Genomic DNA, 14,540 nt, shown 5'->3' on the forward strand with positions numbered 1-14,540 from the left:
CTTTTTACCATAAAAATAGATTGTCACATTATTAATAGTACTGGACAACCCCTTTAACTCTGCAGTGTAGCAGTTACAGCATTGTATTGTTACACTTTGCAAGCAGCAGAGCTGTGATAATCAAAGTTAGGGAAAGGTGGAGGGGAGGTTGTTATGTCCAAAGTGCAAATGCAAGTATACAACCCGCATGAGATTGGCTTCATTGCTGTTTTATACATTCTTGCATCTATTTATATAGACTTCAGTTTATAAATGGCTTTAAAGGGAGGATTAGAGGCCATGTGCAAATGTTGATCCTATCACATAAGCAGTACATTGCTTTTCTCTTTGCATAATTTTATCTTTTTGCAACATTATATTTTAAGAACATGAATGAGTTGAAGATCGAGTGGGGTGGGAGCTGTGGGAGTGCATTAAAAAAAATATAAAACCTGAGGGAAATCCAGCTGCTTACTCAGTGAGAGGAAACAGGCAAGGCACTGACTGAATAGAAAGCGTATAGGTTGCAACAAAAATAAACCACAGGAAGGACAAGGATTTGGGGCAATATATACTGGTAAAAATAGAAACAGCTGAAAAGATTGAGACAAAGTGGAGAATAGAGAAGTGCAGGTGAAAATAGGAAGAATAGCATGTTTCCAGTTTGCTAAAATCAGCATGTTCCAATTATGTTTTGAGAAAACTGAAGACGTGCTAATTGTTCCCGCTGTTAGCAAAAGTGCAAGCTTTCACATTTCTGCTTCATGCCGTTTTCTCTTTCTTTGAGACAGGAATCCATGGCTGTTTGCATTAGATATGCTTTAATATGTAGCACACTCCAAAAACATATGTTCTTGTTATCAATAGGGATAATTTTCCTAGCCGTGGTGAACATGGTCAGAATACAACAGTTTTAGTTGAATAAACCCAGAGAAAATAGAAAGATGGAAATATCATTACCAATACTTCTTGTTTCGGTCGCCCTCAGATTGCCCTTCCATTCCACCCGACAGAGGTTAAGAGTGTCATTATGACAATTATAGGATTGGTATACGTCAGTGTTTCTATTCTGCTGTAGGAAATATTGCAGTTTACTAAGCTATTCCACACAGCGTCATCCAGTAAAAACCCCATATGAGCATGTGCATTTTTTAAACATAGGAGCCTATTTGTGACAGAATTCACTTCAGCCACATTAGATGTAACCTTCCATTACTCTTTCAACTGGTAGGTTTACACTTTAGCATTAGGACTGTATATGGTGGGTTTAAAAATTCTACACACTCCTGTTAAAATGCCAGGTTCTTGTCATCTAAAAAATAAAACCAAGAAGAATAATTTCAAAATTTTTTCCACCTTTAATAGTCTGGACATCCCCTTTGAGAAACAAACTGAAATCATTTTGAAGGGGAAAATAAAAATAACAAAACTAAAATAATGTTGTTGCATCAGTGTGAACACCCTCTTATAATTGGGGATGTGGTTGAGTTCAGATTAGCCAATCTCATTTAAACTCATGTTAAATAGTAGTCAGTACACAGCTGCCATCATTTACAGTGATTCTGATTAACTCCATACAAAGTTTAACTGTTCTAGTAAGATTTTCCTGGTCCATGGTCCTTAAACAGCTTACAACACAGCAAAGAGATCTCATTGTTTAAATTCATTAGTCAGGAGAAGGGTACAAAAAATTTCCAAAACATTAAACATACCATGGAATACTGTGAAGATAATCGTCAAGAAATGGCTTAAATTTGTCACAGTTGTTTACTGCATGTGACCGGAATCTCCCATATTCTTCATATGTCTGGCCTGTGGGGTAGGATGGCAAGACTCAAGCCTTCTCTGACAAAGAAAACATCAAAACCTGACTATGTTTTGCCAGAACCGGCCTGAAGTCTGCCAAAAACATGTGAGAAAATGTGTTATGATCTGGTGAGACCAAGATTGAACTTTTTGGTCATAATTCTAAAAGGTATGCTTGGCGCAGAGCCAACACTGTGCATCACCAAAAGAATACCATTACTACAGTGAGGCCTCTGCTAAAAAGCTGAAGATGAAGAGGAACTTCAGCTTTCAGCACCATTACCCTAAGTATACCACGAAATCAACAGAAACAATGGCTTCGCCAGAAGAAGATCAAAGTTTTGGAATGGCCCAGCCAGCCCCAATTGAGAATTTGTGGGTTGACCTGAAGAAGGATGTATGCAGGAGATGCCCTTGCAGTCTGACAGATTTAGAACTCTACTGCGAGGAAGTGTGGACTAAAAAATTGCGAATTCTGGATGGGACATCCTAATAGTCTCCAGCCCAAAAAGGCTGAATGATGTCATAAATTCAAAGGGTGCTTCATAAATTCAAGGGTGTATATATTTTTGCAACCACATTATTTTAGTTCTTTATTTTTCTTTTTCCACCTGAAAAAAATTGAATTGTATAGATTATAGGTGACATTAAATGTGGATAAAGTTCAGTAATGATTCTTTTTGGTATGATTTTTTTACATGACAAATACCTTGCATTTTAACAGGGGTGTGTAGACATTATATATCCATTGAAGGTGATATTACAGTGTTTAAGTCTGTTCAATGTAGTACTTATAAAAGCAAGTGGTGGGATGATATACTAACGTTCTGCATGATACGGCCTGCAAGCATAACATGGAAGAGGCAAAAGTCTTAACCTGATCGATTTACATCATGGTTATCAGGAACTGATTTGCAATCACTGAATACTTTACAATAAATCTCTTGGGCTAGGTTAAAAAAATATAACATACTGTATGTCCGGCCAGTTCTTTTACACCTATGCTGGACAATTAAAAGTTTATTCCCAGCACCCTAACATTGCTTGTTAGTTTTATTCATCAGTCATTCAAACACTGTGTATTTTCGTCATCAGTTCCCCTCAAGTGTTTTTGAACAATGCCAGTGGCATAGTGGCCCTGTATAAAAAAAATCTTCTCACTGTGCTCCCTGCACAAAATATTATACCCAACCTGTCCCTGTTATGATACATGGCCTCTACACCATCCTCTTTTATAACATATTGGCTCTACACTGGTCGACATATGAACTATCGCCTCCACTTCATTCTCCTTTATGAGCTAAAACCACCACACCGTTATACAGCTCTTGATGGAGCCTGACAAAATATTGTTTTCTGGATTATCTATTATAATATGTCAATTTTGCGATTTAATTTTGCCCTGCATCGGTTTTGTCAAATATTTTTTGTATAACTTTAGTCTTATTTATGAACTATAACCATCATACCATTCCTCCTTATGAACTATTCCCACCACTGTCCCTTCTTATGAGTTATAACCATCATACTATCCTCCCTTATGAACTAGGCATCTACGATGAACCCCCATATAAACATGGTTTCAAAACTGTCCCCTTAATCCTGCTGTCCCCTCTCCACACTGCCCCCTCCACATTGTTCGCTTTCTACACTGCCCCACCTCCACTCCTTCCCTTCTCCACACTATCCCACACGCTATACTGTCCTCTCCACTCAGGCCACTTCCCATGCTCCATTCTCAATACTAAAATTAAATAACAATAATAATGTCCTTTGCTCCTATAGAGCGTTAATCTTCTTCTTGTCCTCTACCCTCCACGCCCCTGAGGCACAATGTCAGCTGTGTTATGACATGATGTCATCACAGGGTGTGTCACTTGAGCAGACATTAATGCCCAATTCATGAAGACACGCGATTATCTCTGTGCGCCATGCCAGAAATCTTACTCCAGTCAGGGACTGGGTTGATATTTCTGGCATACGAATCACCAAAATGTGGGAAGCTGGTGTGAAACTCAGAGTTTTGTGACTGTTCAAAGCTTTCAGGCTACTTTTTTTTGGTGTGAAGGCTTTGATGAATTGGACCCTTTTGCTAGGTCGTGGAATGGACTGGCACTCATCTGCCCCAGCAGAGCTGGCCTGTAGATATCTTCAATTAAATAGGCATCTTACAAACACAAATTGGATTGAATGCAGTAGACAGGAATAGGATTTGATCCTGTCTCTCCTGGTTCGCCAACCCCCTGCTATGCACTATCTGATATGAACTGAAGGTCAAACTTCTGTAGCTCACAGGTAACAGTGTCTGGTATTAGCATAATAAATGTATGTTTTTCACATAGAATAACTAGTGTGATTAATATATATAAAAATATTCTTATCGATTGTCTAAATATAAAACTTCCATTGCTTAATGTATATTTCAGTTTAAATTAGCTGGCGCTGCCTTTAGCCACCCATATACATTAGACTAATGTCGTCCGCACCTCCCAACCTCAACGGGTTCAGCTGACTCTCTGTACAAGGGCACCAGCTAACTGATTGTCGGGGGAGCTGTCATTCGGGCATGTCCGAGTTCAGACTGCCATTTTCTGTGTACTCTTCCAGAAAGGCCGCTAGCTTAGACGTCTGTTGGCGGCTTTCTCATAAAGAAAGAGAATTAGCTGTGATGGCTGTCAGCCAAAGCAGTTTGTCTGAACGCTATCTGTATATGGGGTGTGTGGAAATACGAGGGTCAGTGGGTGCTTTTGTCCGCTGGCCTGACTGTCTTTACAGGGACCACATGGTCCAGGGCTCATCCCATTGAACGCGCGTTCTCCTTTCCCATGGGCAGAATACTGCTCAGACAACACAGATTGAGGGTAACACAATGGGGTGATACTTTATTGGATCACCAACAGTCAATAACATATAGTACAGTCCCAGCAAATACCCAATATGGTGCAAATTACAGAGTCTCACCCTTCTGCTGGCTCGCCGGGAAATAGAAAATCTGCGACTTCGGGGCTTACAGGGCCAACTTCCCCAACCAGTAGCACCCTTTTGGCGGGCACCCACAGAGAGGGGGTAGCGGCAACGTTAGTAAGCTGACAGTCCATTGAGGTATGTGGCCAGGTGACCTGATTGTCCCAACCTGGGTTCTCCAAAAGGGTTCAGTGATGGGCAGTGGATCAAATCTGTATTCCTCCTGTTGGAGCCATGGTGCCGAGGCAACTGTCTTCTAGAGTCTCTCTGTAGAAGGAGAGAGGTCCCTTTTATAACCACCGCTTTCGTTCAGGGCATTATCCACAGATTTGGGGGGAGGTGGGAGGATATAATCCCTTGTTGTTTGAGTGTTCAATTAACCTGCATATTTTGTCCTTCAATGTTTGAAAAACAACAAGGAGCAGGGACTGATACAATAGGAAGTCAGCAGGCATTAACAAACATTGATTGTTCAATTAACCAGCGCCTTTGTCCCTCAAGAATAACAAAACAATAAGCTGCAATGACTGATACAATAGGTAGTCAGCAAGCATTCAACAAATCATCAAACATCAATTCAACCTACAACAAGAGTCAACGTGCAGGCTCATATGAGCAATAGCTCATGTCCCTAGGCCTACTGAATATGTCTGCCATAATTAAGAATAAACGTGGTGTTGTCACATGATGCTTTATGGATAATGTCCATGTCAGAGGCATCTGCACAGTCCCTTATAGCCCTGGCATGTAAGCCAGTTTCCTAATAGAGAGCCTTGTGGATTCCATGTGCTACTGAAAAGGCCTTATTGGTTACCATATATGTACACAGTCATGGTTCAAGGGAAGAATAATGTGACATAATAGAGCACCTGATTGAGCCTGACAAAAAATTGTTATTTGTTCTAGTAATAATAATATATATGTGTGCATGAAACCTTATAAAATATATAACTACCACTTGATTGGTTGCCACATTCAGCTATTTCATGTCATCCCGTGCTGGTTTTGTAAATTTATATTTATTTTTTGTTTATAACTAACTTTTACTGGAATCTTCCATTAATGAAGTATGCAATGCAAGATCTGTTTAGAGCCTGCAACAACAAGAAAATGTCAGCTCAAAGTTCAGCAGAACTGTGATACTTTAAAAAATGAAGAAAAAGTACACATCATGATGTGGATGATATGTAATTAAAAACTGCTAAAATGTTTATATAACCTTTTAAATCAGGTAATTCACCTTGATACTTCACCTTGCCCCATGATTTGGAGGAGCTCCATACAAAGAGATAGCACATTTACATAATGGAAGCATCAGCAGCAAATGCCGAGAAGGCTTTAGGAGCGCCGAGCGTCAGCTTCTTTGACTTGTGCAGCAGTATTGATTTGTGGAGACTTGTGAGCATAGGGAATCAGTAAATATTCCAAACACCAGTAAAAAACATTTTACCTCTTACTGTCGAGGAAACCATGTGGTCAGCAGAAATCTACGCTGCTCTGCCGAGAATATGAAAACAATAAATAAATTATTGCTATTACGCTGGGTTTTAATATACTAGGTTCTGGCCATTTTTAAAATAAGCAAAGTATATTAAAAACATATATTATGTGCTCTCCACTCACCATAGTCGAGATTTATTATTTATGACATTCATAGTCTATGCATAAAATCTTTTTTACATTTGGGAGCATTTGCAAGTTTGCTGCAGGGTGTGACCATTACATTGGCAGGAAGCTGCAGAATGCCAACACACATCCTGACCCTCTCTACACACAGGAATTCAACATACTGCCCGGCTTCCTAACTTTTTCTTTCAAAATAAATGAAACAGCTGTACCAACATACCAGTGAGCAGATCAAAACACTCATACCTCTCATTATCCTTTGTGTACGAGGACACGCAAAAGTGTATAAATGTCAAAAATTAAGGTACCGATAATGACCCATTCCGTGCAATTCTCATATGTGTATCACCAGGCCAAGTAAGTGTAACAAAACATAATAATAAGAGTGATCAGAGTTGTAGACCCGTCTGTACACACAGCAAGAACTAGGAAATAGCATGTGCGAAACACAGACGGCATCTTTTCTCGCCACACTCAATGTTACCACAAGCCTCTTAAACTGTAGATGAAATATCACTGTATAATGTGACCACTGGAAGTGGTGGAGCATGCTCACTGCTGCTCCGCTCATTCCCTAGAGGACTGCTGGAGGTAGAAGAGCACTATACTCTGTTATCTCTGGCTGTACATTACAGAATATGTAGAGTGGAAATGTGCATGCTGGATTACTGCTTTCATTTAAATGGGGGACATAAGTGATCGGTGGGGGTCACAGTGGTTGGAACACCATAATATAGTCGTTTTTAAATGGGTTGTCCAGGTTCTTCACGAAAATCTGTAGGCACTTTATGTGACTGCAGACTTGTGAGGGTTCTCCGGCGGCGGCGAGACTGAGCTGCGATAAGCATACATTCAGCCACATTCCAACTAGATGTGCGCAGCCTTGCTTAATACAAGTGAATTGAGCGATGCTGTGCATATCTAGTCGGTATGTAGCCGGGAGTATGCATATTGAATACTTGCGGTCACATGACTGTTCAGTCTTGCCGCTAGCACCAGAGAATCCTCAAAGTGTGCGCTTTGAGGGTTCACAAGTCTTCAGTTACATACAGTGACTGCAGACTTTCATAATAAACCTGGACTACCCCTTTAACTATCTGATCTTACAGGTAAACCTATTTAAGATTAACTAAAACACCACCGAAGAAAACAATTACATTGTAGGACTGTGCCCAGTGTTTGAGTTATTCCAACCTTCAATAAGTCATGACAAAGTACATAGATGAAGCCAAGTTTAACTTGACAAATAATGCATCATCTTCATAAACTGTAACAAGTTAATGTCACATTGAGTGATGTAAGGTTAGGTGTCAAATCACACTTTTTATGCCATATTCCCAGTGCTGTGTTATCTGTTTTAAAGGGAATCTGTCACCCCCTGGCACTTATCTGACCTCTAATATACATACAGGTGATAGAAATGTAAATCTATACCTGCCTGTATGCCTCATATTAGAGGTCTTGTTGCTGTGAAATGTCTTTTTATTCAAGTCAAGTTTGTGATGCTGTGGAGTCAGGGCCTGAAAGAAATCCCTGCCTCCTGTGTGAATTACAATGTTTCCCCCCTCCCCTGCATGCCACAGTGCCCTGTGATGTGCAGTTGCAGCAGCCAAATCCGGGCACTGTGACATGCAGGAGAGGGGTGAAGCATTGTAATTCACACAGTAGGCGGGGATTTCTTACAGTCCCAGGGACTGGAACACATCAGAAACTTGTAGGAATAAAAAAGACATTTCACAGCAACGAGATCTCTAATATGAGGCATTCAGGTAAGTATAGATTTACATTTCTATCACCTGTATGCCCATATTAGAGGTCAGATAAGTGCCAGGGGGTGACAGATTCCCTTTAAGTACAGTTATATGAAAAAGTTTGGGCACCCCTATTAATCTTAAGCTTAATGTTTTATAAAAATTGGTGTTTTTCCAACAGCTATTTCAGTTTGATATATGTAATAACTGTTGGACACAGTAATGTTTCTGCCTTGAAATGAGGTTTATTGTACTAACAGAAAATGTGCAATCTGCATTCAAACAAAATTTGACAGGTGCATAAGTATGGGCACCTCACCAGAAAAGTGACATTAATATTTAGTAGATCCTCCTTTTGCAAAAATAACAGCCTCTAGTCGCTTCCTGTAGCTTTTAATGATTTCCTGGATCCTGGATGAAGGTATTTTTGACCATTCCTCTTTACAAAACAATTCCAGTTCAGTTAAGTTTGATGGTCGCCGAGCATGGACAGCCCTCTTCAAATGATCCCACAGATGTTCAATGATATGCAGGTCTGGGGACTGGGATGGCCATTCCAGAACATTGTAATTGTTCCTCTGCATGAATGCCTGATTAGATTTGGAGCGGTGTTTTGGATCATTGTCTTGCTGAAAGATCCATCCCCTGCGTAACTTCAACTTTGTCACTGATTCTTGAACATTATTGTCAAGAATCTGCTGATAATGAGTGGAATCCATGCGTCCCTCAACTTTAACAAGATTCCCGGTGCTGGCATTGGCCACACAGCCCCAAAGCATGATGGAACCTCCACCAAATTTTACTGTGGGTAGCAAGTGTTTTTCTTGGAATGCTGTGTTTTTTTGCCGCCATGCATAACGCCTTTTTGTATGACCAAACAACTCAATCTTGGTTTCATCAGTCCACAGGACCTTCTTCCAAAAAGAAATTGGCTTCTCCAAATGTACTTTTGCATACCTCAGCTGACTTTGTTTGTGGCGTGCTTGCAGAAACGGCTTCTTTCGCATCACTCTCCCATACAGATTTTCCTTGTGCAAAGTGCGCTGTATAGTTGACCGATGCACAGTGACACCATCTGCAGCAAGTTGATGCTGCAGCTCTCTGGAGGTGGTCTGAGGATTGTCCTTGACTGATCTCACCATTCTTCTTCTCTGCCTTTCTGATGTTTTTCTTGGCCTGCCACTTCTGACCTTAACAAGAACTGTCCCTGTGTTCTTCCATTTCCTTACTATGTTCCTCACAGTGGAAACTGACAGGTTAAATCTCTGAGACAGCTTTTTGTATCCTTCCCCTGAACAATTATGTTGAATAATCTTTGTTTTCAGATCATTTGACAGTTGTTTTGAGGAGCCCATGATGCCACTCTTCAGAGTAGATTCAAACAGGAGAACAACTTGCAAGTGGCCACTTTAAGTAGCTTTTCTCATGATTGCATTGCATACACCTGGCTATGACGTTCAAAGCTCAATAAGGTTACAAAACCAAAAAAAGTGCTTTAGTAAGTCAGTAAAAAGTAGGTAGGAGTATTTAAAACAAGAAAATGATAAGGGTGCCCATACTTATGCACCTGTCAAATTTTGTTTGAATGCAGATTGCACATTTTCTGTTAGTACAATAAACCTCATTTCAAGGCAGAAACATTACTGTGTCCAACAGTTATTACATATATCAAACTGAAATAGCTGTTGCAAAAACACCAATTTTTATAAAACATTAAGCTTAAGATTAATAGGGGTGCCCAAACTTTTTCATATAACTGTATATATTACCTTTGGGTTTGCTTGGATTTAAAGAGGATTTTCACCAGTATTAGAATGTTAAGCTTGCCATATCATGGAATAGCAGCCGCAGAGCTGAATAAAATGTAGTTTTTTTTTGTTTTGTTTTTTTTTAATTTCTCATATCCTTCTGGAGATATTAGTTTGTAAAGTGTAGATTCTAATTTCCTTAAGGCTACATCACACAGATGTTTAACACATCCTAGTACTGTCCGTTTTTGTTCTCAGGCAGCACACTGACCCATAAAGTTTCATTGAGTCGTACATACATCAGTTTTAAAAATGGATCCGTGTCTAATCCGTAAGACTCAGATCAAGTCCTGTTCTCAGATCAGACATGGCTATTAAAGTCTACGAGGTTTTGCGTAAGATGGATGACACACTCAAGACATAATTTGCACTTCTAAATTCCATCCTAGTTTTTTTTTTTTTTTTACTTATTTCACAGGACCATATTTTCGGTCTGTGTCCATGAAAAAAAGACAGCACTGGAACCAATGTTATTCAAAAGAGCTGTTCAGATGTCAGTTTTTTTTCACACTGAATATCTGAATGATAAAAATTGCAGCACGCACTAGAGTTTCTTCCGTATTTCGGATGAGACTCACCCATTCAAGTGCACAAAAAGAAAAATCATATGCCATATGGATCAACCGTGTGTCATTTGATTTTTTTGGATATATTGCAATTTTGTATATGTTCTTGTACATTTTAATGACTGTTGATGTATAAAAACAGATGCAAAACAGATTGCATACGGATGACAACACAGATGGAAAAAAAGTCACTTTTTCAAGATGAAAAGTGGATGATTTTTTTTTTATACACACTTGTGAACAGACAGTCTATCTTCCTCAGTGAAAAAAACAAATAGGGAAAAAAATGAAAGCAACTAGGATGACACCTAAGAAAAAAATTGCTCCTGAAGCAGACTTAAGATCTAGAGGGTGGATATTCTTCTCTGGGGGCGGTTACTTTTTCTCCTGAATGATGCTGACCAATCATAAGCAGGAGGTATCATGCAGTGGGGAAAAAAATACTTGCCTATAAAAGGTCACACCAAGCTTTGAATGAGACATAAAATGAATGACATACGGTCCAACTCTCCTAACTGATCTTACTTACAGCATCAGCTGTGATTACAAGCGGGGAGGGGAGTAGAGCAGAGCGGTGTCATTATAAACATTTCTTGCAGCTCCCTTATCACAGGGCTGTCAGCTCTGCTCTACTCACCATCCTCCCACACCGACTGCTATGAAACGAGGGCTTCAAGAAGTGTTTGTAATGACACAAAACTCTGTGATTACAAACAGGAGAGGAGCGTAGAGCAATCACTTGGTTTTAGCAAAATTTAGCATATAACCTTTACAACCTAATATCTCCGCAACGAAGCTGAGAAATTAAAAGCTAAAAACTACATTTTATACAGTTCTGCAGCCAATATTCCATGAGGAAGTCAAGTTAACATGCTAAAGCTGGCAAAAGGTCCTCTTCAAAGGGCCACTTAGGAATCTTAATTGGACCGATTATTATTATGTAATAATGTGAATGAACCTTTACCCAAATTTTGGCACAAATTGACACATCTAGTTTTAGACCTGTTTATTATGTGCGGTGGACACCTTTTGCAGTTCATTCTACAATGGGGCATGGATTGAAGGATAAAGGTGTGGCTTTGGAAGGAAAGTGGGTGAGGATTAAAATGTGACTGTGTTTTGAATTTCAGGAGCAAAAAAGGGGTGCAACCTAAACAAACCAAGAGGTGTAAACTTAGAAAATAAGTGTTAAAAGATGGACAAAATGTGTTATCCAGCATGAGCCACTGTGATACATTTTGGTGCATTTTCACACTGACTTAGCATTGATTAAATATTGGACAAAATTAATATCTGCTCCACTTTCTGTTGATTTGTGCGTCCAGAGGGTTATGCACATGAACAATGAAGCTGTATACAGCCTCCAAGTTGTATGGAGCCATTAAATGGGGTCCTTATATCTCTGTATACCTCTGATTTCAGGCAGTGCGGACAGCTTAGCACCCTGCGAATATGGTGCCCGTGTAAAACTTCCACTGCTGGATGAAATGCCTTCATGTGTCTGCACAAGTTTCTGTTGTGATTCTCATCTAATCTGTGTTTTTTATTTCAGCTTGAATAAGGATATTGCTGTTACTTCCCTGGCATATGAGATCCTTAGCACAGTTGGACATCAATAGACACCAGAATATTATTTTTACATTCTCAGGACTGGAAAAAGAACCTTCATCTTGTATAAGACTTCATCCACATTCTTAAAGGAGTAAATTGTTATTTGTTCATTAGAAAACTATTGCCTTAATGTTACTGAAGTATTGAATGCAATCTTGTGTATGCGTGTTTATCTGACCATCAGAAAAGTCCTGCATTTTGTGGTAGCATACACACTGCCTGTGACATGTTTTTCTATTTTCTTAAAAATTATCTTTTTCATGTTTTTATACGTTTCAATAAACATAATATGGGATTAATTAAGGAGCCTGCATAATGTTGTAGCTTTTCTAAACTTTAAATATGAAATACTTTGGTAAGCTCCTTATATTGCTACATACACCACATATATTCCTAAAAAAACGTATTGGCATGTTGACAAGCTTTTAGTTTTTCAGGATCTTCATTTTACTAAATAAACACATCATTCTCAGTGACAAAATGCCAGTATGAAGACGCAGTTCAGTGACAAGAATGACGAGGAGCTAATCGGAGCAGGAATCTATGGTAATTTAATCCAGAGTTAGATTTTTCAGATATCAAACATTAAATTGGAGTAGAAAAAAAATAGATTCTCTAAGTGTTATTTATGCCATCAATGTTCACAGTTTTGTGGTGGAAAACTTTAACGAAAGGAGTTTCCCACAACTAACATTTATCAGCTACTCAAAGGATAGATGATAAATGTCTGATAGCTGAGGACTTTACCACTTGTACTGATCCCTAGAATGGGAGTCCTAAACCCCCCATTCCTCTTTACTGCGTGATTGAGTATGCCACATGTGTGTCCATTCAATGTATGTGGGACTGACAGAAACAGCTGCGCTCGACTGACTCAATCAGATCTATAGACTTTGCAGGGAACGTCACTGTAAGGGATCACGCACAGAGACAACACCGGGGAGATCACGCTATATCTCACCGTACCGTCACGCTGTCAGTATTTCGTCCGGAATCGCGAGCACAAGATCCAGACTACTCGCTGCATGGGTATCGGCAAGCGACCAGTGAGAGTATGGCGTCACACCTCTGGGTTCCAAAGCCTGGAATCCGTGTTTACGCCCTTTACCGTCACTGTCAGCTTCACGATAGCCCGATTATTATTATTCTCTGCCACCACCGGCTGATATAGTTTGAAATATAATACAGGCCTGGCCGGATGCCTACGTTTTGGTAGTGTGTATGGCTTCGGGGAAGAGAACGGTTACAGAACAAAAGAAACAGGACTATTAAATTTTATTTTTAATCCAAAAGGGAGGCAGTGTTTAGGGAAATATATACATAAGGATGTTACAAAGGAGAGTTTAAAATACATAAGCAGTTACATAAAATAAACAAGATAAAAGACAACTTACACTATACAGTTTGCAGGGACGAATCAGCATAGGTGGAGGAGGGGCTCCCCAGTTGAATTGAGCGTTATCGATTGCGACCCATTGCTTATAATCTGTATACCCCCCCTGGCAATGAGTGCTTCTGTACTGTCCATGAGTTCTCTTATAACTAAAGGGAGATCTGTCCACACACCTCGTGCTGACATCATGTGGGCCGGTCTCCAGCCTGTACATTTTTATTAAAACCACTAACTTCTGCGATAACTCATTGCTCGTTGATCGCAGAAGCTTGCAAACTACGCCATTTTTTCCCTTATGATTTTATCTTCGGTTAGAGACCATACATCGCATAGCTGCAGTCCGCTATTCTGCTGTTTTTGCGCTACAGCTCCCTGATTTTGCTTTCAGCCCTGGAAAACTACATATACATTCCTGGGATGATTTAGTCACTAAGCATATGGGTCCCGTTACTGTCAGTCATATGGAACTCACAATACTTCATATTTCATTTCGGAGTCGGCGTGGCTGGAAATTTCTGTTAAACTCTCTTTGAAGCTTGGGAAAGCAACTCTCCCAGTTACTCACGAATTAGTGCAACCCTGCCAGTAATTACCCCCTGCCTCTTCCAGGGACAAGATGCTTGCATCTAAATTAAGTTATAACACTCCTTGGCTAGCATTTGTTTGGGTAGGCTATTTCTCAGGCGTGTGTTAATTGGGGCTTTTGTGCTGAGCAAAAGGGGAATAAGGGAGGGGGGTGAACATCTATGTCAAGCAAAAATGGAAGAACATTTTCCTGACATTAATATTTCCCTGACAGTCACATTATATGTTTAACCACCGATCCCCATCTTGTAATAATGTCCCCTGTCCTGGTTCCCACCTTGTAGTAATTTCTCTCATCATGGTCTTCATGTTATAGTAATGTCCCCCATTCTGCCGCTCTTCACACATGCATTTAAACAAAAAAAAAAAAGATACTTCTCACATGTCCTCCTCTCTTCCATAAATGGGGCAGCGCATGGCAGTGACGTAATACGCTGCCTGTGACAGGCAC

At 39.9% G+C, this 14,540-nt stretch overlaps 1 protein-coding gene across 5 annotated transcripts in view; it reads left to right on the forward strand.

The window, feature by feature from the left end:
• Positions 1–12,648, forward strand: part of ULK4 (unc-51 like kinase 4) — a 988,030-nt gene extending 975,382 nt beyond the window's left edge. For 4 of the 5 annotated variants that reach the window (XM_073678125.1, XM_073678128.1, XM_073678130.1 and 1 more), the window contains one exon: positions 12,053–12,648. In XM_073678125.1, the coding sequence (XP_073534226.1) occupies positions 12,053–12,119 (67 nt within the window). In that variant the 3' untranslated portion in view covers positions 12,120–12,648. The remainder of the gene's footprint in view (positions 1–12,052) is intronic. The other variant, XM_073678127.1, reaches the window with a different exon arrangement.
• The last annotated feature ends 1,892 nt before the right edge of the window (positions 12,649–14,540 follow it).

The sequence above is a fragment of the Phyllobates terribilis genome, unplaced genomic scaffold (genome assembly GCF_046119375.1).
Source record: "Phyllobates terribilis strain yellow unplaced genomic scaffold, ASM4611937v1 Scaffold_4__5_contigs__length_816908805, whole genome shotgun sequence".
NCBI classification, from domain to species: domain Eukaryota; kingdom Metazoa; phylum Chordata; class Amphibia; order Anura; family Dendrobatidae; genus Phyllobates; species Phyllobates terribilis.